Here is a 26,433-nt window from a genome sequence, read left to right as displayed (position 1 = left end):
TGTTTAACTATGTGTACAATATTTGTTTAAAAAAATGAATATTAAAAGCATAATATTTAGAAAAGGTTACTTAATTTAATTTCTTATTTTTAAAAGTTTTTTTAAGATTTTAAATATTGTTGGTTATTGGTTAATGGAAGATTATGTATAAAAAATGGTTTTTGGGTATATATGTTTTTGACAGGTTTTCATTGGCGTGTACATGTGAGATATGAAGATACCGTCACCAACCCAGATCATCCGTTTGCTTGTGGTATCATGTTGAAACATATCTCTGCCTACACAACAGATGCTAAATGGCAACCTGCACAGATGGATAATGCAGCCCACAGTTATACATAAGGTTAGTTCAGGTTCATACACATAAGGTTTATTTTCAGGCCACTGCAGTTATACATTAGTTCAGGCCAAATACAGTCAACACTTATGGTCAGTTCAGGCCTAAAATTAATTCAGTTGACTACAGTTATATATAAAGTTATTGCAGACAACTATAGTTGTTCAGGCCTTCTTTAAGCTTATCTTATTATATGACAGACTATCAGACTATTCTCCAGTTCCATTTGTGAGTATTTTTCCTTATACAAAAGACAAATCCTCATGGAGAGTAAATATTGGTTCAATGAAAACACCTGCTAAGAATAGGTTATGACACTGTGATCAAGTATTGGTTGGTGTTGTGTGTTCTGGTAGAAATGCAATACCACATTATATTAAAGCATACAGAGTCACTATAAGTTTACAGATGACCTGTATCAGCAATTTTATTGATACGAAATATTGTATGTACATGTGTCTTGGCAGTGCTCTATGAAGATAATGAAAGTGTATGTACATTTAATTATGTTTTGTCATGACTATATACTTAAATTTTTTATCAACTCTACATCTGGTGTAACATAGGTGATGCCAATACCTTAGTAACCTTAGTAACCTCAGGGTCTCCTCACTGTTTGCTTAATGTTCAAGAAGGCCATGTTTCTTATTATACAAATAAATAGCACAATAACTTTTTGTGTCGCCTCTACGGAGTAGTGGCGACATATAGGGATCATTCTCCGTCGTCTGTCTTCCGTCTGTCCGTCTGTCCGTCTGTTGTCTGTCTGTCTGTCCCGCCCCTTCCGTCCTCCGTCAAAAAAACTTGTCCGGATACTGCTCAAAAACAAATGGTGAATTTCACCCAAACTTTACGGGAATGATCAGTACCAACCCTAGTTGTGCTATTGTCGGGATTTTCCGGTTTCAATGTTTTTTTGTCAAGTTATGGCCCTTTTAACAATTTTTAATTTTAAAGTTTGTCCGGACTATTTCTTATCCACTAATGCAATTTCAATGAAATTTTAAAACAGGATTGATCTGTACTCAAGCCCCTTTGCGCATATTGCAGGGGGTTTTGGGGTTGAATGATTTTTGGCCGAGTTAGGGCCCCTTTGATAAAAAGGTTTTTTTTTCTGGTTTCCCAGATACAAAAAAGCTTGTCCGGACTACTCCTCATAAACTAACTGGTGAATTTCTAAAACTTTAACGAATGATCATACAAGTTAGTTGTGCATATTGTCAGCATTTTTCCCGGGGTTAATGATTTTTGTTTGAGTTATGGCCCTTTAAAAAATTTTTTTTTAAAGTTTGTCCAGACTACTTCTCTTATACACTTAGCAATTTCAATGAAACTTTACAATTGATTGTAGCTCAAAGCCCTTGCGCATATTCACGGGTTTTCCCCGGTTGAATTGATTTTTGGCCGAGTTATGGCCCTTTAAAAAAAAAGGGTGTTTTTTTCTGTGTTTGCCAGATACGCAAAAGCTTGTCCCGGACTACTCCTCATAAACTACTGGTGCAATTTTACCCAAACTTTAAGAATAAATAGTAAAAGTGGTTAGTCTGTTGTGCACTGTCCGTCTGTCTGTCCGTCTGTCACAAAATTTGTCCCAACATGAAATTGGCCATCATGAGGCGACACATGTGATTACTGATCGCTCTTGTATAAAATTTAAAAATAACTTTTGTTGAGAAATGATAGTGAGAGAGAAAAGGAATGTAATGTCCAAAATAAATGTTTGTAATAACATAAGTTACTGATACTTATAATTTGAAAATGAAAGCACACGTAATAGCAAAATTAAAACAGGTAAATTAAAAGGAAAATTTTAACAGCTTTATGTGCCCACTTTTTAAAAATGCTTCAAAAAATTTTTAGGTTTTTATTATTATGTTTTTACTCCTCGGGTCTTTTTTTGCCTTTTTCATGTTTTTTTTTAAAAATTAAAACTCTGAAAGGAAATTGAAACGTTTTGGGAAAAATTTAAGTAAGAGCCCCGGGTTTAAGTGCCCTTTGACCCAAATTTCAAATTTCCAAAAACCTTGTCTTTAAATGAAATTTTTTTGTCGGCTCTGTGTCTTTTATACTGATGGAAAAAATGAAAACTATTTGGCAGAATGTTAAATATAATAAGACAATGAATTATGTACAGCATTTGGGTGTCAACTTGAGAACATTTATCCTGTTGAGATACAAAATAAGCTAAATTCCTTGTTTTAAGACATTGTTACCTTGAAAATGTTGATATATAAAGACAACATTTAAAACCCTTTTGAAAATTTTTTCCCAACATAACCACAATTTTTTAATACTCACGGATGTTTATTTTTGGTTCATTTAAAATTGAAAAAGTTTTAAAATTTTTAAATTTTAACAAAAAAATTTTTAAATGAATGCTCTCGAAACTGTTTTATTTTCTCCCCAGTTTTAAAAAAATTTGAGGGGAAAATAACCCGTCTTGAAATTGTAAAGCTTAAATTTTTTGTAACGTTAAAATTTTATTAAAATAAAATTCAAGAAAAAAAACCTGGCATACAAACTGACAATAAAGGAAAAAATTTTCCCTGCAAGATGCACATCATTTTTATAAATGAAAAAAAATTTAAAAAATTTCTTGCTACAGCCTTTATTACTTTTAACTACATCAGCAAAAAATTTCAATTTTTGTTTTAAAGGGACAACATTTTGGGGATTTTGTTTTTAAAATTTTTTTCATTTTAAAAACTTAAATTTTTAAAATTTGGAAAAAAAAATCCCCAAAAGGGGGCTTTGGGGTTAAAAAATTTTTAGGGGCCCACGGGCCAAATCAAAAAATTAAAATTTTTTAAAAAAACCTTTTTTTCCAAAAAAAAAAGGGTCTGAAATTTTCCCCATTTTATTAACAAATTTTCTTTAAAAATTTTTCCTTGGCTTTGTCATGGGGGAAAAAAATCCCAATTTGACAATCCCAAAAACCCCAAGGGAGAATTTTATTGGGTGAAAAATTTGGGTTTTTGGGGCCCCCCCTTTTTTGTTTTTAAAATGTTGGGGCTTTTGGGTGTTAAATATTTAAAAAATTTTTGGGAAAATTTTCCCGGAAATTTCCTTTTAAAAAAAAAGAAGTCATCAATTCCCTTTTAATAATAACTTAAAATGCCAAAAATCATTATTTTGGCCTTTTTTTTCCCAACTTTACCAAATGGAACCCCTAAGGGATTTAAAGGAATCAAAACTTAAATTTTAATTATTTTAAAGGGAAACCTTGGGGGCCCTTTTTAACCTTTAAAAGGGCCCAAAATTTTCGGGGTTTAGGGGGGATTTACCGCCCCCCCCAAAGGGGGGAAAGCTGGTTTTTTTGGTCGGCCCCAAAAGTTTCATTTTTAAGAAAATTTCTCAAAGGAAAAGTGTTTATTAGGTTTTTTAAAACTTTTTGGGCCTAAAAAAGGGGGGGGGGCAAATTGCAATTGTTTAATAAATTTTTGGGTGAAAGGGTTAAAAGAAATTGGTTTAACTATGTTTAAACAGAAATGAAAAAAAATTTGAAATTGGATGCATTTATAAATAGACCCTTTTGAAACTCTAAAATGGGAAATTTGTTTAATTTTTTAGAAAATTAAATTTTTCTAATTATTTCAATTTTTTTTAAATTGCATTTGCTTTTGTTTTTCCCTTCTTTGCCCATATGTTAATTTTTTTTAAAAATTTGAGAAAAATTTTTTTAAAAGGGTCTTTCCCACAGTTACAAGTTAGAAAAAGGGGATTTGAACGCTTTGGGGGAATTGCTCCCTTGTCTTGAAAAAAGCTCTTATTTTAAGATTAAAAAAATAACTATAGTGCAAATTTGGAAAATTTTTAACATTATTATTAATTCCCAATGTTGATGTTTTTTCCCAGTATTTAAATGTCAGAGCTCTCATTTACTTTTTAAAATTTGAAATAAAATGAGGGGAAAAGTTTTTATGAATTGCGGGAAACAGCTAGCTTTCTTACGGGGAACAAACTGTAAATGTGATTTTTTATTTTTTGATGTTTAATATATTTTTTTATACATTCGGGCCAGGAAAAATTGGGGCCATTTTTAAAAGGGCCAAAAGAAATTTTTTTTAGTTGGTGTTTCCATGTTTGTTTGAATTTTTATTTGAAAATTTTTTTTTTAAAAAAATAAAAATTTTTTAAAAAATGCATTTTAAGTAACCTTAAAAAAAATTCAAAATGAAAAAAACCCTTACCCCAAAGGTTTGGGGGGGGGTTTGGGTTTTCGGGGGGGGGGGTTTTTGGGGGATCAGTTGGGGTTTTTTTTAAAGGGGTTTTTTTCCAGGTTGGGGGTTTTGGGTTTTCTTTTAGGGAAAATTTTTTTCGGGTTAAAATACAAATTTTTTTTTTCTTTGGGAAAAAAATTTTAAACCCCTAAAAATTTCTTTTTTTTTATAACTTTAAATGTCATGTCTTTAATCATGGATTTGCTAAACTTTTTATGAAAATTGTTTTTTTTTTAAATCCTTGAATAAAACGGGGTACTCAAAAGGGGGGGTATTAATTTGAAAAAACATGAAATTAATGGTTTAAATTTTTCCTGCTAACCCTTTTAAATTTTTAAGCATGAGTTAAATTTTTAAACTGAAAAAAAACCCACTTTCTTTTAGGCTTATAAAAAATTTGAAACTTTTTTTTTTAAACAAAAATTTTTAAATTTAACCAAATTAAAGGACTCATTTTTTTATTTTTGTTGGAAAATTTTAAAGAAGAGCCCCCAGATTCATGCTTATTACCCAAAAAATTTAAAAAATTGTTTTTAAAAAGAAAATTTTTAAAGTAAAACAAAGGAAAGAAATTTTAACCATTGAAAATGGCCTTTCACCCAATTTTTTAACCAAATAAAAGGGAATTTTGCAAAAAGTTTTACTTTAGTCATGTGGGAAATTTAAGGGTTTTAAAATCCTGCAAAAAAAAATTTTTTAAATTTGGGCACTTAAATATAAACTTTTTAAATTTTTTATGTTTTCTTAAATCCTTTTTATTTTTTTTAAAAATCTTTTTTTAATTTTTTTTGAATTTTGAATTTTTTTAAAAATTTTTTTTCTATTTTTGGAAATTTAGCACAAAAAACAAAAAAAAATTTGAAAATCCAAAACCTTTTTTATTTTCTATTGGAAATTATTTTATTTTTTTCAGTTCCCTAAAAATGCGGGAACTATCGGGTATATTAAAAAACCCTTACATTCCGGAACAACTTTTGATCGATCTCGTTTTCAACACTGACGGCGGGAGGGAAATGTTAATCCAAAAATATTTTTTATCTTCTGTAATCAGTTTTAAAAAAATGAGGGTTTACATTGCTAAATTTGGGTTTTTTATTCTGCATCCTTTATAATTTTTTTCCATTCTGCTGAAAAATTTTAAAAACTGTCTTTTGCCTTTTTCCCCAATTTTCACCAGGGGTTAGAATATTGGGCCCATTCCCAACAGAAAATAGGGCTTTTTTTTTTCCCCAAAATCTTTAAAAAAATTCTAAATCAAATTTAAATTTCCAATAAAAAAAACTAACAAATTTGCTAAATGTTTTTCCCGGTATCTAACAACAAAATTTTTCCTCACATTTTATCTTCAAATTTTTATTGTTTATAATCCCTTTGGGTTTTGGATTTTTTGGTTTTTAAATAAACATTGTCACACTTTTAAAAAATACTTTTGGCCAAAAGACCTAAAAAATTTTCCCAAATATTTTTCCCCTTAAAGTTTTAAAAAAAAATTTCCCCAAAACGGGTTTTAAAACGAAATTTTTTTCCCAAAAAGAGCAAAGGCCTAAAAAAAAGGGCCAAAGTATTTCTAACATTTACCCTGCTAAATTTTCAAAAAAGGGGAACTTGCCCAAATTTTTCATTGGGGGAAAAAACCATTCATCATTTTTTGGGAAAATTTTTAAAAAAAATTGTTTTTTTTAAAAAAGGGAAACGGGGCAAAAACCTGTTTCAAAAGCCAGTATAAAATGGGGCCAGAAAGATTTTTGGTCTCCCACTGTTTCCCATGTTTTATTTTTTTAGCCCCCAGGAAGGTTAAAAGTTAAAGGGAGACAAATATATTGATAATTTTTTTCCCTTTGTTTACATAATTTTTTAAAAAAATTTTTTTTTTCAGAATTTTCTAAACCCAGTCAATTTTTTAAACAAAAGCACTTTGAAGAAGTTTTTTGATTTCAGAAAAGTTTTTTAAAAGTTTTTTTGATTGATAGAGTTTTAAATTTTTTTTAAAAAAAAAATTATTGTCAAAAGAGCAAAAATATAATGATTTTAACTAGCATCAGTGTTTTACTATTTACAGAAATTAATTGTAATGATTCAATATTTGAAAGCAATACAGCCCCCTCCCAAATTTTTTAAAAGTTTAAAAAATTTACAGTTTTAAAACCCTTGTTTTTGGTTAATTATTTTTGTCAAGGTTAAAAACCCATCCCCTTTTTGGGGTGTTGTGTTTACAGTTATTGAACTAGTGTCTTGTGTTTATATTATGTTTACAGTTATAGAAACTGTGTCTAATGTTGATATATTGTTTTCAGTAAATGAGCCATTGTCTTGTGTTGATATTTTTTTTTACATTTAAAAAACCTGTTTTTAAAATTTATATTTTGTTTACATTTTTAAAACCTGTTTAAATTTAATATTTTTGTTAAAAAGGGGGTTTATAAGAAAGAACCATTTTCCTTGTTTTTTGGAATTTTTGGGTTTAAGTTTTTTTTTGAAACCGGTTTTAAGTTAATTTTTTTTAAAAGTTTTATTTCAAAAATTAAATTAAAAAAGGGTATTATTCAAGGCTGCACTCAGATTTTTTGAAAATACTTCCACATGAAAAAAAAAAAATCACATTTAAATTTTTTTTATAAATTTCATAGGGATGTCCCAAAAATTTTCTTTTGTTTGAAAGTTTTTGGTATTTGAAAATTTTTGTATGATTTATGTAAAAATTTAGCGTCCATATAAAAAATATTTTTAAATTTTTTTGCTTTTTATTTTTGAAGTAAAAAAGGAGAGTTATTGTACTCACCCTGGGATTGGATTTTCCCTCCCCTCTTGGGTTAAGTTTTTGGGGGCAAGTTTGGGATTTCCAAAAAATACTGAAAGGGAAAATTTTTGAAACCCCCTTTAAAATTTTAGGCATAATAAGAGGTCACTGTCCAAGGGCCCCTAAAATTTTTAAAAAGGATTATAAAAGAATTTTTTTCCCCGTTTTGAACTTAAAAAATTTTATTTTTATCCAGGGGTTTTTTTTTTTCCATCAACCAAAATTAAACTGAAAGCTCTTTTTTCTTTTTAAAAATAAAAAAATTGATTTTTTTTTGTTTTAAAAGTTTACTTTTTTAAAGGAAATTGGATAATTTTTTTTTTAAAAAATACAAAGGGCCCCAAACCCGGTTTTTTTCAAAAATTTAACCCAAAGGGTTTAAAATGCCGCATTAATTTTAATGCCTTGTAAAGGTAAAAATTGGGGGTTAAAAAAATTTTTTTACGTCCTTTTTAAAAAATACCTTTAAACTTTTAAGGAAAATCAAAATTTTCCAATGATGTTTTTGTAAACCAAAGAAATTTTAAAGGGAAATTTTTCATTCCTAAATGTGCCATTCAAGATCTTTTCCAAGGTCATGGTTTTATATATGTGTTTTACTTTTTTTCCCCTATAGAAGAAATCAGGAACCCTTTTCCCGGGGGAAAAAATAAAAGAAACCCCAGTAATCTTTTTGGAAATTTTTATAGTAAAAACAAGGTTTTTTAAGTAAAACTTTATACTTTCCAAAAGATAACCCTTTCCACCTATTATGAATAGAAAAAATTTTAAGGACTATACTCATGGTAACTTTCACTATATGATAGACTATACTCATGGCAGGTAAGACTATAGATATAACAGGTTAGACTCATATAGTATACCCATACTAGGGAAGCCTAGACTTTACTCATTATAACTATATTGAAAAACAAAAGGGGAGTTCCCTTTTAAAAAAAGATGTGACCAGAAAAATTTAAATTTTTTCCGAAGTTTTTAAAGAAATTGAATAGAATATTGGGTTTTTAAAAATAAGTTTTTAAATTTTTCCCCCAACTTCATTTATACTAACAATTTTTTTTCATGTGAGAACACGTTTTTTAGTCAGCCAAAAATTTTAAACCCCTATAGTATTGCATTTAGTTGAGGGGCAAGTTGTTTATGTTTCCCTATAAAAAGAGCTTGATGCAAAAATAGAAACTGGGATTTTAAAAATAAAATATACAAACAGCTAAAAAGACCTTTTTTTAAACAAACCTTTATGAAAAAATAAAATGTAATTATGGTTTATTTTTTTTGGGGATTTTAAAATAAGTTTCCAAGATTTAAGTCAGGCCCGGTTTTAACAATAAGACCACACAACACCCCTTTATTGGGTTTTTAGTATTTAAAAATATTTGGGCAATCCATCCCTTGGGAAAATTTTTTTTAAAACATTTTAAAATTTTCAAAAGTAAAAAAACCTTTAAACTTCACCCCATTAAAATCTTAAAGGACTTTCCATGTTCAAGTCTGGACTTAACCATCCATCATTTTAAAAGGGGAAAAAACAAAAAAGTACTGACTGGAAAAACAGGGCAGTTTCCGCCATGACTTATGTACTTTATATCCCCCTGACTTTTTCTGCACTGGTTTTCAATTTTTAAATGTATATTCCCGTTTTTCCCCCAGCAAGCCTTTAAAAGGGGTTTAAATTTTTTGAATGTAGAAAGAATGAAAATTTTAATTTTTCATGTTAATTAAACTATAAAAAAAACATTTTAAATTTTTTCTTTTTTGTTTCAAAATAACTTGTACAACAAATTTTATAACCCTTTTAAAGTTTTGGTTTTAAAAGGAAAATTGGGGGTTTTTTAAAAAATCTGTTTTTAGTGAGTAATTAAAAAAAATATTGAATTTTGTGTGAAGCCAGCAATTATCTCCTTTATTAAAAATCAAATGTCTACATTGATAGAAAATTGTTCTCTGTCATGCATAGTAATATGTATGTTTAGGCATTCTTTTTTCATATGTTTAATCCCTTTTACAGATATTTTTGGCAGGGCTTAGACATTTAGATTAAATGTCATTCACCACTGACTGCCCCATATTGTCCCTAAAATATTTAAAAAGTTTTAAGATTTTTTTGTTTATCTTTAAATTTCTTGTTTGTTTTAAAGGGGGAAAAAAATGAAAATTTATAATTTTGGGCCAATTCAACTTATTCCCCAAACAAGATTCAACCAAAATTTAAAAACCCCCTTAGGCCCTTTGGGTTTTTATTTCCAATTTAATATTTTAAGTCAAACTATTTTTAAATTTTTTGAAAACTTGAAAATTTCCCGAACAAATATAGGAAAAAAAAAAAAGATTTTTACAAGAAAAGCCCGGAGTCACCCAAACCCTGAAAAACCACTAAAGCAAAGTTTGGGAACTGGAAAAAAAGTCTTTATGTTTTGGGAAACATCGTAAAGGGGGAAGAGAAAAGGGTAAAGCCGAAGGGAAATTTTATTTTGAAACTTTTTTAATTTTTAGCATATGGTTGCCCTTCCTTTTTCCTTAAATAACCATTCCCCCTTTTATTTATTTTTAAAACCCCCATTTTTGCTGATTTTCACCTTCATATACCTTTTACTGATTTCACTTCATATAATTTTACTGAAAAATCACCTTTTAAAAATTTTTGACTGAAATCCCCCTTTCCCTGTATTGACTGATATTTTTCCCTTATGTATTGACTGGGTATCACTTTTATTATTGACTGATATCCCTTATTATTTTCTTTAACACCTTTTATGTATTGACTGATATCACCCTTTTTAATTTTTATATATAAATTTTTTTCCTATACCCCTTTTTGGGAAAAAACCCTTATGTTTCGAATTTTTTACCCATATAATTTAAATGATTAACCCCCTCATTATTTATTTTTTAAATTTATTGGTATAAACCTTTAAAAGAAATAAATTTAGGGATGACTTCCCCTTTCCTTCATGTTATTGCGGGAAACACCCTTTGGAATTTGAAAGTACAAAGTTATTTAGCTAAATTATTAACATTTTTGATTCCATCCCTTAATTGCCCCGAAAAAACAGAACCACTAAGGCTTTCCCCCATAAGTTAGAAATTTCCCCCATGATATTTAAATATTGTTCAACTTAAAACCCCTTTTCCAAAAAAAAAACAAAAAAAAGTAAAAAAACCAATTTTTGAATGCTTAAAAAGGAAAAAAGGTTGGAGTTTAAATTTAAACTAAAAAACTTGTTTTTTTTTAAATAAAACCATTTCGTTTTCCCCAAAAACAGGCCAAAAAAATGAATTTTTTCAAAAAATTTTTTACAGTTTTCCTTCAAAATAATATTTAAAATTTTTTTGGTTTACTTTATAAATTATTAAAATTTTTTTATTTATATGACGGGATGCCCCCGAGAGGATAGTGAAAAAAGAGAAGGGGAAAATAAAAGTTTTGGGGGTCAAAACCTGGTTTTGGGCGATAGTTTACGGGGGAGGTAAATTGACTTTTTAAGGGAATCTACAGGTTTTAAATTTTCTTTATAAATTTATATTTATAAAATTTCCTCCAAAAAAAATTTTCAATAACCCGTGACTTCTAAGCATATAAACTTTTTTTATAGGAAAATTTCTTTTAAAGGGAAACATTTATGTTCCCCTTTTAAAATTTTAATTTTAAAATTTATAAAAATTCCCTTTTTTAATAGATTGCTTTTAAAGCAAAAACACTTTTCTCATTTAACTGGACATGTCTATTTGAACTGGTTTTATTGTATTGTTCTGAAAGAAAATTGTTAGAGTATGAAAGAAAAAGTTTTTTTCTTTAAATAAATGAAATTTGTTTTGAATAAATAAGCATATGACGAGAGTTTTGACATAACTTTTTGTAAGTTAACTTACCTGAAGATAACAAGCTATCAATATTTAGTATCACTTTTTATTTTACTCTTAACTTATACAAGCAGAAAGTAATTAAGTGTTATCTTTTCAGACTGGCTTTCAAAATTGACACCAGAAGAGAAAGAGAAATTGTATCAGGGTATTGGATATGATGAGAATGCAAATATTGCCATGCTTCCAAGGGAGGTAAGAATTGTTTTCTTATTAAGTCTACAAGCTGTATTTGTTTATAAACCATACTTGGAGGGCTAAGTATAAAGGGAAATTTTAAGATGAAATAAAAACCCTCATAAGTAATGGAATGTAAGGTATAGCTTGCATCAGGTTAGCCTATTTAAAAAATAGAACTGATGGCTTTATACTTTCTGTAAAATGTATCTCACATTCCCCCATACTGGATGTTACTATACATACAATGTGTAATTTATGTGGCCTGTTTTTATACCCCCAAAAACGAAGTTTGGGGGGGTATATAGGAGTCACCCGGTGGTCGGTTGGTCGGTTGGATGGTCGGTCGGTCGGTCCAGACGTCTGTTGCATTTTTCTTGTCCAGAGCATAACTTGAAGACTAATGGTTGGAATTCAATATAACTACATACAATGGTCAAGCACATTGAGAGGAAGTGCAGTGCACAAGAACTATAACTCTATCTTGACTAATTACAGAGTTATTGCCCTTTGTTACTTTTCCTTGTCTGGGGCATAACTTGAAAACTACTGGTTGGAATTCAAAACAACTTCATACAATTGTCAAACACAATAAGGGGAAATGCAGTGCACAAGAACTATAACTCTATCTAAAGTAATTACAGAGTTATCGCCCTTTGTTACTTTTCCATTGCTTTCTTTTGTCCTGACCATAACTTGAAGACTAATGGTTGGAATTCAATATAACTTCATACAATGGTCAAGCACATTGAGAGGAAGTGCAGTGCACAAGAACCATAACTCTATCTTGACTAATTACAGAGTTATTGCCCTTTGTTACTTTTCCTTGTCCAAGGCATAACTTGAAAACTACTGTTTGGAATTCAAAACAACTTCATACAATTGTCAAAGACAATAAGGGGAAGTGCAGTGCACAAGAACCATAACTCTATCTAAAGTAATTACAGAGTTATTGCCCTTTGTTACTTTTCCATTGCTTTCTTTTGTCCGGACCATAACTTGAAGACTAATGGTTGGAATTCATTATAACTTCACACAATGGTCAAGCACATTGAGAGGAAGTGCAGTGCACAAGAACCATAACTCTATCTTGACTTATTACAGAGTTATTGCCCTTTGTTACTTTTCCTTGTCCAGAGTATGACTTGAAAACTACTGGTTGGAATTCAAAACAACTTCATACAATGGTCAAGCACAATGAAGGGAAGTGCAGTGCACAAGAACCATAACTGAATCTTGACTTATTACAGAGTTATTGCCCTTTGTTACTTTTCCATTGCATTCTTTTGTCCGGACCATAACTTGAAGACTAATGGTTGGAATTAAATATAACTTCATACAATGGTCAAGCACATTGAGAGGAAGTGCAGTGCACAAGAACCATAACTTCATCTTGACTAATTACAGAGTTATTGCCCTTTGTTACTTTTCCTTGTCCAAGGCATATCTCTTGAAAACTACTGTTTGGAATTCAATACAACTACATACAGTTGTCAAGGACATTTAAAGGAAATGCAGTGCACAAGAGCCATAACTCCATTTTGACAAAATACAGAATTACTGCCCTTTGATACTTTTCCTTGTCTGGAGCATAGCTTAAAATGTACTGGTTGGAATTCAAAACAACTTCATACAATGGTCAAGCACAACAAGAGGAAGTGCAGTGCACAAGAACTATAACTCCATCTTCAGTATTTATAGAGTTATTGCCCTTTGTTCCTTTTCTTTGTCTTTCTGGGCTTATTACAGAGTATATCAATAAAACTTCATCAATGGCCAACCACATTGAAAGGAAATGCAACATACAAGAACCACAACTATCTTTAATTGCCCACAACCATAACTCTATACATGTATTTCAATTCTTTTACAAGGTATTCTGTTACTAGTAACATCCTCATTTCCCAAGCAATCTTGTGGGGGTATTAATCACATTTAGTGATAGTTCTAGTTATCTTAGATTTCTAAATTATTCTAAATATTTATTGTCAGAATACAGTACAGTGCTGTTGATGATTTAATAATACCAACTACACATTATTGTTTTGTTTGTTTGGGTTTTACGTCACACCGACACAGTATAGGTCATTGGGGGACGTTCCAGCTTTACTGGTGGAGGAAGACCTCAGGTGCCCTTCCGTGCATTATTTCAGGCACGAACGGGCACCTGAGTAGAACCATCGACGTTCCGTAAGCTAGCTGGATAGCTACAGAGTATAGGTTTTTTTCCTTTGACTAACTTTAGAGTATATAAAATGTTTCAGTATGTGGAGTATAAGGTACAGGTTAACTTGAAGAGTTGTTGTTTATCTCTGGTAAACTACAGTAAGAAGATATTACAGATCTCTGTCTCACAGATGCTTGGATCGTGGGAAACTCGTCCTGCTGGAGACGCTTACAGGTATAGAGTAATCGTTCTTTATATTATATATTTTATTCAACAAATTCAATAAATTCAGTAATGAACCTACATGAATATAATATTTTATTTATCACATACCCAAAATATAGACTGTTTAAAGTGCAAAAAATAATTTTTTCATTGACGCGCATATAGTGTAACGCTAACATTTAGCATGTCTTTACACTATGTTTGCATAACGCAAATGACGTCACGTCAATATATATGCAAGGCATAAAAATGATATTGCAGGCCTTGCATATATATTGATGTGATGTCATTTGCCTTATGCAAGGCTGTGCAATATCATTTTTACAGAGATGCAAAACCGGCACGGGTATGTAATAAAAATTAATATGATATGAATTAATAATAAACCTGATACAAATGCTAGAAAAAGTTAATATCATCTGAATGTTTTATTATAGTTAAAGATGTTTTTTGTTGCAGAGGTTTCAAATGATTAATTATTTCATTCCTTATACTAGGATATTTTATTTAATAGTGCCAACAACCTAAAAAATGACCTTACAGTCACATTTTTGAATCTATAAAGTTAACAATATGTGATATTGTAATTTTCTTACAATCTGGCCTGCCTCATGTATGTGTGGAGTTTTTTTAGCTCGACTTTTCTATGAAAAGGGGAGCTATCCTACTCGCCCCGGCGTCGGCGTCGGCGTCGGCGTTGGCGTCACACCTTGGTTAAGTTTTTCGTACCACCCCACTTTATTTCAGAAGTATTACAAGTATGGCTTTGAAACTTACCATACTTGTTCACCATCATAACCTCCATCTACAGACAAGAGTACATAACTCTGTCAAGGTTTTTGACAGAATTATGGCCCTTTTTTGACTTAGAAAGTGTATTGAGCTTGGTTAAGTTTTTTGTACCACCTCACTTTATTTCAAAACCATTGGAGGTATTGCTTTGAAACTGACCATACTTGTTTACCATCACGACCTTCATCAACAGACAAGAGGACATAACTCTGTCAAGGTTTTTGACAGAATTATGCCCCTTTTTGACTTAGAAAATACATTGAATATGGGTAAAATCCACTTATTGCCTTAACCCTTTGAGATATTGCTTTGAAACTTTTAATGCTATTTTCACATCATTACCCCCATCTGTACGCAAGAGAAGGTAACTCTGTCAAGGATTTGTTTTAAAAATTAAGGCCTTTTATCGACTTAGAATCTTGGTTAAGTTTTTAGTACCAGTCCACTTTTTTGACTGAACTGTTTGAGATATTAATTTGAAAGTTGGAATATGTCATTTACCAAGGTGTTCTGAGTGACGTAAAAATACCTTATTCTCTCAAAGTGGGTTTAATACTATTAAATTTATTTAAGGCTCAACTCAGTTTTTTTTTCTTTCTTACCAGCCCTCTTTTGACTTAAACATTTCAAACTTTGCTGCAGTGTTCAAGGGTATCACACAATTCAGTAAAATAATTCTTCACTAAATATCTTAATGCTCATGGCCATTGTTCACTTTAAAAATACAGAGATTCTTGTATTGCCTTTTACTGCAAAAACTTTTTTTATTGGCAAGCAATAAAAAAGTCGAGCGCGCTGTCTTACGGACAGCTCTTGTTCTATTTTCTGTAACATTAGACTTAATGTAAAGTTTTTGATGTATTTTTTTTTTCAGGATATCTTGTCATACAGAAAGTTTTACTGTAGAAGGTGCTTCTATAGAACATGAGCTGGTTCCCATAGTTACATCAGATGTCAATGTATATGGTAAGATCAGGTGTTAGTTTGTCTACGTTTTAATGGTTTAATGATAAAAGATGGGCTTATATTGAGGATTGTAAGTCTTGAAAGCAGGCTGAAAAGTGATTATAGATCTTAACTAAAGATATGACAATCACCAGTCATAAAGAAGTCATGATGAATTTTCAAGATAATGAATAAATAAAAATCTTTACTTAAACAGGAAAAATTATCTTTGCTTGGAATTGTTCTTAGATAATCACTACAAAAGCTTTGAAAATGTTTCAGGAACATTCTTTGACATATTTTATTTATCAGTGTCATTGACAGATTGTTCTTATTTCAGCTCCCTCAGTTAACCAAGTGTTCACTCTAGATTTTGAATCCAATCCCCTGTATGTTGATGCTGACTTCTCCTTGAAGACAAATATACAACCTGTAGAGGTAGTTTATGATGAGGTAAGACAAATATACAACCTGTAGAGGTTGTTACTGGTGAGGTAAGACAAATCTATAACCTGTAGAGGTGGTTTATGATTAGTTAAGGCAAATATGCAGCATGTAGAGGTAGTTACTGATAAGGTAAGACAAATATACAACCTGTAGAGGTGGTTTATGATGAGGTGAGACAAATATACAACCTGTAGAGGTAGTTTATGATGAGGTAAGACAAAAAAATACAACCTGTAGAGGTGGTTTATAATTAGGTAACCTGTAGAGGTAGTTTATGATGAGGTAAGACAAATATACAACCTGTAGAGGTAGTTTATGATGAGGTAAGACAAATATATAACCTGTAGAGGTAGTTTATGATGAGGTAAGACAAATATATAACCTGTAGAGGTAGTTTATGATGAGGTAAGACAAATATACAACCTGTAGAGATGGTTTATGATGAGGTAAGACAAATATACAACCTGTAGAGGTAGTTTATGATGAGGTTAGATAAATATACAACCTGTAGAGGTAGTTTATAAGGTAAGACAAATATACAACCTGTAGAGGTAGTTTATGATGAGGTAAGACAAATATACAGGCTGTAGAGGTAGTTTATGATGAGGTAAGACAAATATACAGGCTGTAGAGGTAGTTTATAAGGTAAGACAAAAATACAGCCTGTAGAGGTAGTTTATGATGAGGTAAGACAAAAATACAGCCTGTAGAGGTAGTTTATGATGAGGTAAGACAAATATACAACCTGTTAAGGTGGTTTGTGATGAGGTAAGACAAATATACAACATGTAGATGTTGCTTATAATGAGGTAAAGAAATGCACTAAACCTGAACATTAAATCAATTAAGGTAGTTTTTTCAGTAAACATACATTTTCATTTCATATTGAACATTTTCTTGGCTTGTATATCAGAAAGAAGCTAAGCACATACATATACTTTATTTCTACAACTTTTGACAATTTCCTTGTTGCTAATGGTAACATTAAAGTAGAATATTTTCATGTATATCTATTCTGACTATTATTGTAATTCAGCAGCTAATGGAATAATTAGTATTCAGTCTCACTGAATAATAAATATACACCATTGAATAAATAGTCTGCTGAAATGTTATATCATAGCAGACTTAATGACAGCTGTCTGGCATTTTTCAAAATTTAAAAGTTAAATATTTCTGTTTTAATTTCACAGCCATAATTAAACTAGAATATTTTGTTGTTATCATGAATATCATTTAAATAAGTTAACTTGTTTATGAATTAATCCAAGTTTTAGTATTTGTAGAATTGATAGCAACTTTGTTTTCTTTGGCAAGTATTTATAAGGCCTATAAAGAAGGTCTTTTTTCAGGTTGTTTGATTTACTTTAAATATGTCCTTAACCAATTTTTATACATATAAAAACATGTGAATGAAAAACAACTGAAATAGACTTGGACATTAAAGGATAGGCTATTGAGTAGAAAACATGAAAACTGACTAAATGACTACATTATAATGGGAGACAAAACAAAAATCAGAAATTTGTTTGGGCTATTACAGTAAAGGTTTTGTGAGTGTACAGTAATGTTTGTACCATAAACTATATTTCAGCATTCAATATGTGAAGTGAGGGCATTTTTCCAGTTACCTACAGGTACTATAGATGTTAGAACAGCTGCCATGGAAACCATGCAAGAAGTTGTTAGAATTAGTCAGGCTGGACTGATATATGCTATAGATAAACACAAGGTATAGTCTCTTTTCTGTGTCAATATTTTCATATAGCATTGAATGAGGAACTACTCAAGTTCAATACAATGTTCAGTTCAGTCCAAGTCTAAAAGTATATTCGTCAATGGCAGTCAATGACCTGTTTTCCATGATTCTGTGCTAGTACTGTTAAAAAGTATTTGCTTAACTTCACATAATTTAAAGCAAAAAAGCAATTGAGGACAATCAATATGTCACCCAACTCTTCATAGAAAAGTTTATGTTGCGTGCACGCCAATCCAATGTTTCCAAGTTAACACTTTCCTTACTAGGCTTACTTACTTGTTATCATATTCAAAGCTTAAATGTTTCTGTGAGATAATTTTGGTAGTAAAATAGTGTTAAATACCAACCTGCTTACAATATTAAATAAATATTAATATTAAAATACAAATACTTAACAAAGAGCAGCTAATGTCATAAAGCACAGTTAATAATCTAGATAAAATTTAAAGTTAATAATCATCAGGAAAGGACACAATTATATAAACATAAATATATTTTATATTTTAGACAGTACATCTGGCTGTAAATATGAAGTCACCGTATGTTGTCATACCAGAGTTTGGTACTCTACATAGGTATATATTTCCTAAATATAAAAACATCTTGAATTCTTCCTTATTAAAGTAAAATAATATATGAATAAATTGAAGTATGTTTGATACATAATTTGCTTTGTTTTTCTCTCTTAAATTTATTAATGCATTTATGATGAAAACCATTTGAATGTTTTTATGGACAATACTCAGGGAAGATAAGTTTTACATGTTTCTGTTTGTTTTAAGGGAGATAACTAATACATAATAATGTTAGTTTTAAGGGAGATAATATTTACATATGGCTGAGATAGTTTATACCAATCTCCACACAGTGATCTCCCCTTAATTCTTCGGCGTAGATCTCTGCCACCAAGGTCCCGATATATCAGAATTTCTGATATACTATATTTTTTCAAAAATTGTTTTATCTACTGCTTTTATCTATCAGATAAGTTTTCTCTCATTTATTTAACAATGTTATGAATAAATAAATAAATAATATGAAATATTTAGAAATAATTTTTAAAAATTATGAGATTATTTTCTACCCGAGACGATATTTTTGATATTTTATACTTTTTAGCTTTTGAATTTATTTTTCGTTATTTTGTATACTTTCGATTATTTTTTGATAAACTATATCGAACGTAGGCACTAAAAGTTAAAAATAAAACAGAAAGAGAAAAAAAACGTTAGATTTTCTTTGTAACGGTCGATATTTACATTTGAATTTTGACGTTACGTCATGTGATTTTCATCATCATGTGACGTCCTTGAAGGCAGTGATTACAATTCTGCCAAGGAAGGTAATCACTGTGAGGAGTTTGAATTTATACATGTAACTTTTTGTTTAAAGGGAGATAATTTATACATATTGCTGTTACTTTAAAGGGAGATGATTTATACATATTGCTGATAGTTTAAAGGGAGATAATTTATACATATTGCTATCTGTTTTAAGGGAGATAATTTATACATATTGCTGTTAGTTTAAAGGGAGATAATTTATACGTATTGCTGTTAGTTTAAAGGGAGATAATTTATACATATTGGTGTTAGTTTAAAGGGAGATAATTTATACATATTGCTATCTGTTTTAAGGGAGATAATTTATACATATTGCTGTTAGTTTAAAGGGAGATAATTTATACAAAATGCTCTCTGTTTTAAGGGAGATAATTTATACATATTGCTGTTAGTTTAAAGGGAGATAATTTACACATACTTGTTTCTTGTTTCAGGGGAGGTAATGTATTGATAGCAGATCTTGGAATGTTACAGATCAAAAGTGAACTTCAGCCAAAAGATTCATCTCTTGAGGTTTGTATATCAAGATTACATAATTATACCTTGTACTTAATTTGTTTAATTCAGGAATAGATTCGGATCAGTTCCGAAGTTTTGGTCATTTATAGCATGTATTTAAAGTACAAGATATTTAATGGTTAGATAGATAGATAGATAGATAGATTTATTTCGGCAAAGGAAGCAAATACATAGTTGACAATATAACATAGGATAAAATAATGAGCATTATTAAATACTATATCACATACGAGTAAAACTATGACATGCTCACCAAAACCAAGGATAACACAAAAAAGGGCAAAAAAGCTCTTATTTCCATTGTGGTCCTTTGTATTGGCGGCATGACATAGAGAGGCAAGCCTTAATATAATCATGTTTAAAAATACTAATAAATCATAAAAATGTATATCACAGTCAAATCTTGAGTTAATGATACTCCTGTTTACAGCTAGGATTTAAAACACATTACTAAAATTGTAATAAGATAAATGTCAGACAATTTAAAATCCTGAGCCGAAATATGTAAAAACATGTTTAAAAAAAAAATTTTAAATACTGTTCATAAGATGACTTTTGATGGCAACCTTAAAACTTTGTAACCTGTTGATCTCCGTTAACTTTACAGGTGAATCATTCCATAATTTAATACCAGAGAAAGCAAATGATTTAGAACCCTGGCCTTTGACCTTAGGTAGACAATATCCACCCTTTTGACTAAGTCTTGTACTATAATTATGAATGGAATCTTGTGAAATAAAGTGTTCAGACATGTAATCCGGAGATAGGCCATTTTTTATCTTAAAAACATGACACAACATTATCTGTTCAACTCTTTTGTGGACCGGTAACCAGTTAAGGGGACTTAAAGTGGGATGGGTCAATGTGGGCTCTAGAGTCCAAGTCAAGTACAAATCTCATTATTTTGTTTGACAAGTTTGTAACTTATTTTTTTAAAGACTGTACAAGCTATTATACCAAACAGAGCTTGCGTAATCATAGTGACACTGAATAAGAGACATAACCAGAAGTTTCTTGGTATGCTGAGTAAGAAACTCTTTCTTGCTGTAAGGAAATTTTAACCGAGAGTTGGCCTTCTTAAGAACAGACTCGGCCATGGCGCAAAATGACAGATTTTGGTCTATAGTAATCCCAAGATACTTGATAGATGAAGTTGATTCAATGGATGTACCATCACAGGTTATATGCAGGTTAGATTGTGACCTAAGTTTTTGCCTGGACCCAAATAGAATTGACTCGGTTTTACCCAAATGCAATGACAACTTATTGTCCACTAACCATTGGCTGACCAATTCCATATCATCTGTCAATGCCTTTTCAACAACAGATAAACTTTTACCAGATACAAGGATACCAGAATCATCAGCATACAAAAGCAATTTATTTTTGACCACAGCTGACATATCATTTACATAATTAAAAAGAGAAGGGGTCCAAGGATTGAGCCCCTGAGGAACACCACATGTAATTTTGGAATTGGAAGAATAAGTACCAGAGACATCTACAAGCTGCTGTCAATCTGATAAATATATGATTTGAACCAATTTAGGACGTCAATACTAAGACCTGATGCTTGCAGTTTCATTAAAAGAATGGAATGGTCGACTGTGTCAAACGCTTTCTGCAAATCCAGCAGCACCATACCAACAACATTACCTTTATCATTTTCATACCTGATAAAGTCTGTAAGGTGAATCAGACAAGTATCAGTAGAGAAGCCACTCCTGAAACCTGATTGAAATTTATACAGCAGATCTTTATCCTTAAAATAAGCTTCAACCTGGTCATAAACCACCTTTTCAAGGATTTTAGATACAATATTTAAAATGGTTTAAGATTAGTATTGCAATAGATATCATGCAAATATATATCGAAATAACACCAAACAACCAAATACAAACAAAACAACAAAAAAAACGAATTATACACCACTTAATATTTTATGTGCTGATTTTGGTCTGCACTGGTCGCATGGGCAGGATCAGCAGGTTTGCCTGTTAGTTTGTTATGTGACATTATTTGTCAATTAGTTTTATACATCCCGGAAATATAAATGTACGTGAGCCATAACTGTTACAAATGTATGTAATTGAAAAGTTGAATTCACATGTAGTGAAAATAACAATGTAAATGTATAAATGTAGGTACAATGTACATTTTAATATTAATGTAGTGAAAACTGTAAATGTAATTTCAGCATGGTAACCTGTCCGACTCGGAGATAGCTGCCAGAATCTATGATCAGTTCAACATTACCATTACAGATGTCAAGGTGCTACTAGCAGATTCAGGTATGCTATTTATAAATCCTTTATGCTAATTTTATCATTGTGGAATTTCTTAAACTCTGATGATATTAGAGTCTTATTATGTACTAACTTATTTCAGTATTACAAAAACAGACATTGCGTCATTTGTCATTTGTTATTATACGAGGGTTGATCAATATATTCATGGACGCTATTAATAACTTAATAATTAATCAGGATATTATAAAGAATTTTCGCTATTTAGGAGAAAAATTGAATACTATTACAAATATATTGTGATTTTTAAAAAAAATTCTCATTTTGTTGACTATGTGTATCGCCATAGCAACCCTATGCCCTACGAACGCCGCAGCTTAAAAAAGTTATATTTACCATTTTAAAATACTTAAAAATTGGCCTTATTTTGGCGCGCTTCTTTAAAATATGAAAATGACGGCAACGCTCTTTCATATTGTTTATAGAACATTTAAAAAAAAAACAAGCGTCACTACAATTTCTTTTGTTTGTTGGAGATGTAAATGGAGACAGGGGTATGTCACCAGAGAGGAGCACGACGTTGTTGGAGCAGAGGGCAGTAATTAAGTCTGTGTTAATCTTGGTATGACGCCACAGTAGACTAAGGAAAACTTGGAAAGTGTATCTTGAACAAAAAACATGTCTTATTTGTTTGTTTATAAGTGGCACAAAAGCTTCCATGAGGGTAGAGAAGAACCTCAGGATAATAAGAGATGCGGCAGACCAATCGAAACTTGTTTCAATGAGAAGGTTATGTGAGTGAAATTGAAGGCAGAGTTGAAGAGACACAAGTTTACCAGGATCCGTGATTTACAGTCCAGGGCATTGTCTGTGTTGCGTTCTTTTGATACTTCATTTAATTAGAGCATTTTCAGTCAGTGGGTACACAGGCATGAACGATGTGTAAAAGTTGGTGCTGCATTTTTTGAGAAGATGTTATGCCGACGTAACTTTAGTTGCGAATGAGCTGCGGCGATCAGTTTAACATGTGTTTTTGAAAACTGTCATTTTGGATAAAATATACGGATTATTTATCTGAAAGTTACACATCAAATTGATAAATGATTGAATAAATGACAAATATAATTATATTAACTTTCCTTCCCCAAAAAAACAATTTATGGAGTGTATCCACGAATATATTGATCAACCCTCGTATAAACATCAATTTTTTCTGAAGAAGACTAAACATCGAAAGTTAAACAAAACAAGCGTTTGTTTTCATTGAACTGATTATATATCTTGTTTCAGTATGAAACATATTTATTTTTATAGTTTTATGGCATTTATTTGTTTGTAATCAAGGTTGTAATCAAGGTGATATATATAATCTATATATGGTGTATGTCTTTGTATGATTTATGTATAAATCCTGGTATGAAACAAATGCTGTATTTTATTGATTTGTATGATCATTTACTCATGGTACAGCATACATTAGAATGCCAAATTGTCATGAACTGATTTATGTATAATACATGTATATATTGTAGGTGATGACTGGCATACGGCCCAGATACAGCCTACATCTGAATACCACATTCTTCCTAGTATGAAATTGATGTTTGACTTCTATAACACAGTAAAACCAGATTATAAACAGTTACCACAGTAAGTTTGTTTATCCTTACCCTATTACATGTATATTATTAGTTATAAAGATCGTTGACAGGTTAATATAACCCGAGTCGCTAGGCGAGGGTTATGTTGCAAACAGCCGTTAATATATGGCCGTATAACCTGTCAACAATCTTTATAACGAATTTATAATACAGCAAACATCATTTTTTAGAGAAAAAAGTAAGATTTCTTCATGAATCGACAGCAGCCGTGTATATAAAACTATATAAACGTCACGATTATCCAATGAAAAGTGACGTTACAAACGTGCAGTATTATAAAACAAATACTAAAGGATAAGTTTGTTTATTTAAATATTACATGTATATAAAAAGATGAAAGGATCAGCATATTTGGCTGATCAGTTTGCTAATTTGATGTGTTTAAATCTCAGACAAAAGTTAAAGTTTATTTATTATAGTAAATTGTTCATATTAGAATATGTTTTTATTGAATGAGATAGAGGATATTTGTTAAGTTCAGTGTAAGATCGGAATATATTTCACCGAGTGAGCACCAAAAGGCATATTTCACGAGTGGCGCGCCAGAGAGAAAAGGGAACTTTTGGCCTGAAAAAAAAATTTCGATGCTTACACTAAACTAAACAAAATTTTTATCTTTTTATTACATGTCAATCAACCCGTTAAAAAGGACATTTTTTACCTAATTATAAAGGAATAAGCGCGGCCAAAATAATTAATACAACGTGACGGTCATTTAGCGACGTCACGTTATTTAAAGGTATGGTTTGGTTTCGCAGTTTGGTAAGTGGGCTCGGTATTCACTGAACAACGTGAAGGGCAAATTCAAAAACAGTGAAATTATCAAATTGATAATTCACTGTTTCAAACACACAGAGGAAGATTATCAGTTTTTTTCGAATTCCACTGAAACAATGTATTTCTATAAACCATCGAAAAAGCATGTTAATAAAAAGCAAGAATATTTAAGTCTAAATAATATGCTGTTTAACCATTGTAAATTATTTTGTTTTTTAGACAAAAAATCATAACTGAAGCCTTACCCATCATTTGAGATCAAATATTTCCGACAAAAAAGTTCTGTTGCTATGGAAATTTTTGAAGAATTTTCCGTTACCAACGAGTACAAGTATTAGTATGCAAGGAGAAGACATGATTGATGCTGGAATGAGTGCTTCATATACAATTGTAAGTTGTTGATGATGTAATTGTGTAACTGTTGAAATATTTCAATTGGTTAACCGTTAGCATGGTAAACATCTCAAATGGACTTTTGACATTTGACCTACTTTTTACCCAGTACTGAGCACACCAGAGCATTATATGTCCTATACTGGCAGTGCTTCTTGGCTGAGCAATATAGGGCCTTTACGGCCTCCTTGTTATTGTTTCTCACATACATGTACATTGATAAATTAAGGAAGACATTATTTAGACAGTGTCAAATATCTAGAACCTGTGCGGACAGATACAAGACTTTATATAGATCTGAATCAATTTTAACTACAATTTATAACAGTATTAGACAACATATTAAGACATGACTGTATTAGGAAATCATTCAATGAAATGTCTTGAAATCTTAACAGAAAAATATTATCAATGAATTCCAAAAATATTATCTGTAAAGCATCCAGTATTGAAGAGATTAAAGGGGGAAATTTTTAAAAATTTTTTTGGGATAGATATTTTATAAATTTTAAACAGAAAATTTAATATAGAAAAAAGTCTATTTTAAGTTTGACCTATAGGTTTTTTTATTTTTTTAGTCTGTTTTTAAAATTTATTTAAAAACCCAAAAGTTTTTTTGGAAATTTTATAAATAACACCAAAATTTTTGGGGTTTAAAATATTAAAATAAATTAATTTTTAATTAAAAAATGGTAAAAAAAAAATGGTCATAACTGTTATTAATAATACTATTATAATAGTTATTGCTTGTGAGGAAATTATAGTGTATTCAGTTAAGTACAAGTAACAGTTGTTTTTAAATTCTACTCAAATGTTAAGGTCAACCTAAAATAACACACTAAATGATATGATTGGTCAGTCTCCATTAATAAAGCTGACCAGTTCCTATGTGAATTTTAATATGTGATTGTTTTAATGCACGTTGACCCCTGTCCTTGCCCTACAATGTGTAGAGTGAAGGGTTTAAATGATGAATGTTACTGTAAGGTTTATACTTATTATAGTTTGTTTGTTTATTTGTATGTTATGTTAAGTAGAATGATGTATAGATAGTAAATGAGCTTTGCCATGACAAAACCAACATAATGCGTTTGCGACCAGCATGGATCCAGACCAGCCTGTGCATCCATGCAGTCCGATCAGGATCCATGCTGTTCGCTTACAAACCCTATAACAAGTAGAGAAACTGATAGCGAACAGCATTGATCCTGATCAGACTGCACGGATGCGCAGGCTGGTCTTGATCCATGCTGGTCGCAAAGGCATTACGTTGATTTTGTCGTGACGCGGCTCAAATTATAATTGTTACAGGAAGAGAGATTGAAGCACCATATTGCACTAGTAAGAAATACCTTGTATATTTTACCCTTATATCACATTTATATATTTTTATATCACATTTCATACATAAAAATCACCTTAACGCAGCTTTGTTGTACCGTTAATTTACATACACTGCTAGATAGGATATATATCTTTTTTTGCTTTGCATGCTATAAATCATTTAACATAACTGGGTTTTATTTATGGTGTATTTTCATTTCTTTTTTTGCTTCTGATAATTTTACAAAATACATATGTGAGCTAATCAAAATTTAAAATGACAACCTGTGACTGGCATGTGATGATTTTATCAATATGCAGTTTTTGTATTAATTTTTTTTTTTTTTTTTTTCATAGAAAAAAAATGCTTTTTGTCATGCTATAACTCCTATATTTTATTGATACTTCATATATATCAAACCATGACTTTCACAGTGCTTTGAT

General features: G+C 30.6%; 1 protein-coding gene across 1 annotated transcript in view; it reads left to right on the top strand.

The window, feature by feature from the left end:
- Positions 1-184: 184 nt before the first annotated feature.
- LOC132724635 (intermembrane lipid transfer protein VPS13C-like) overlaps positions 185-26,433 on the top strand; it is a gene marked incomplete at its 5' end in the record, with an annotated part of 117,375 nt that continues 91,126 nt past the window's right edge. The window contains 13 exon segments of the mRNA XM_060709571.1: positions 185-341; positions 11,302-11,410; positions 13,657-13,793; positions 15,451-15,542; positions 15,862-15,974; positions 17,563-17,700; positions 18,235-18,302; positions 19,505-19,583; positions 21,787-21,880; positions 23,368-23,485; positions 24,493-24,509; positions 24,512-24,663; positions 25,978-26,007. Of these exon segments, the coding sequence (XP_060565554.1) occupies positions 185-341; positions 11,302-11,410; positions 13,657-13,793; positions 15,451-15,542; positions 15,862-15,974; positions 17,563-17,700; positions 18,235-18,302; positions 19,505-19,583; positions 21,787-21,880; positions 23,368-23,485; positions 24,493-24,509; positions 24,512-24,663; positions 25,978-26,007 (1,304 nt within the window).

The sequence above is a fragment of the Ruditapes philippinarum genome, unplaced genomic scaffold (assembly GCF_026571515.1).
Source record: "Ruditapes philippinarum isolate M1 unplaced genomic scaffold, ASM2657151v2 ctg1637_1_1_1_1, whole genome shotgun sequence".
NCBI classification, from domain to species: Eukaryota; Metazoa; Mollusca; class Bivalvia; order Venerida; family Veneridae; genus Ruditapes; species Ruditapes philippinarum.
The sequence above is the reverse complement of the archived record's forward strand: the minus strand, read 5'-3'. Positions and strand labels throughout refer to the sequence as shown.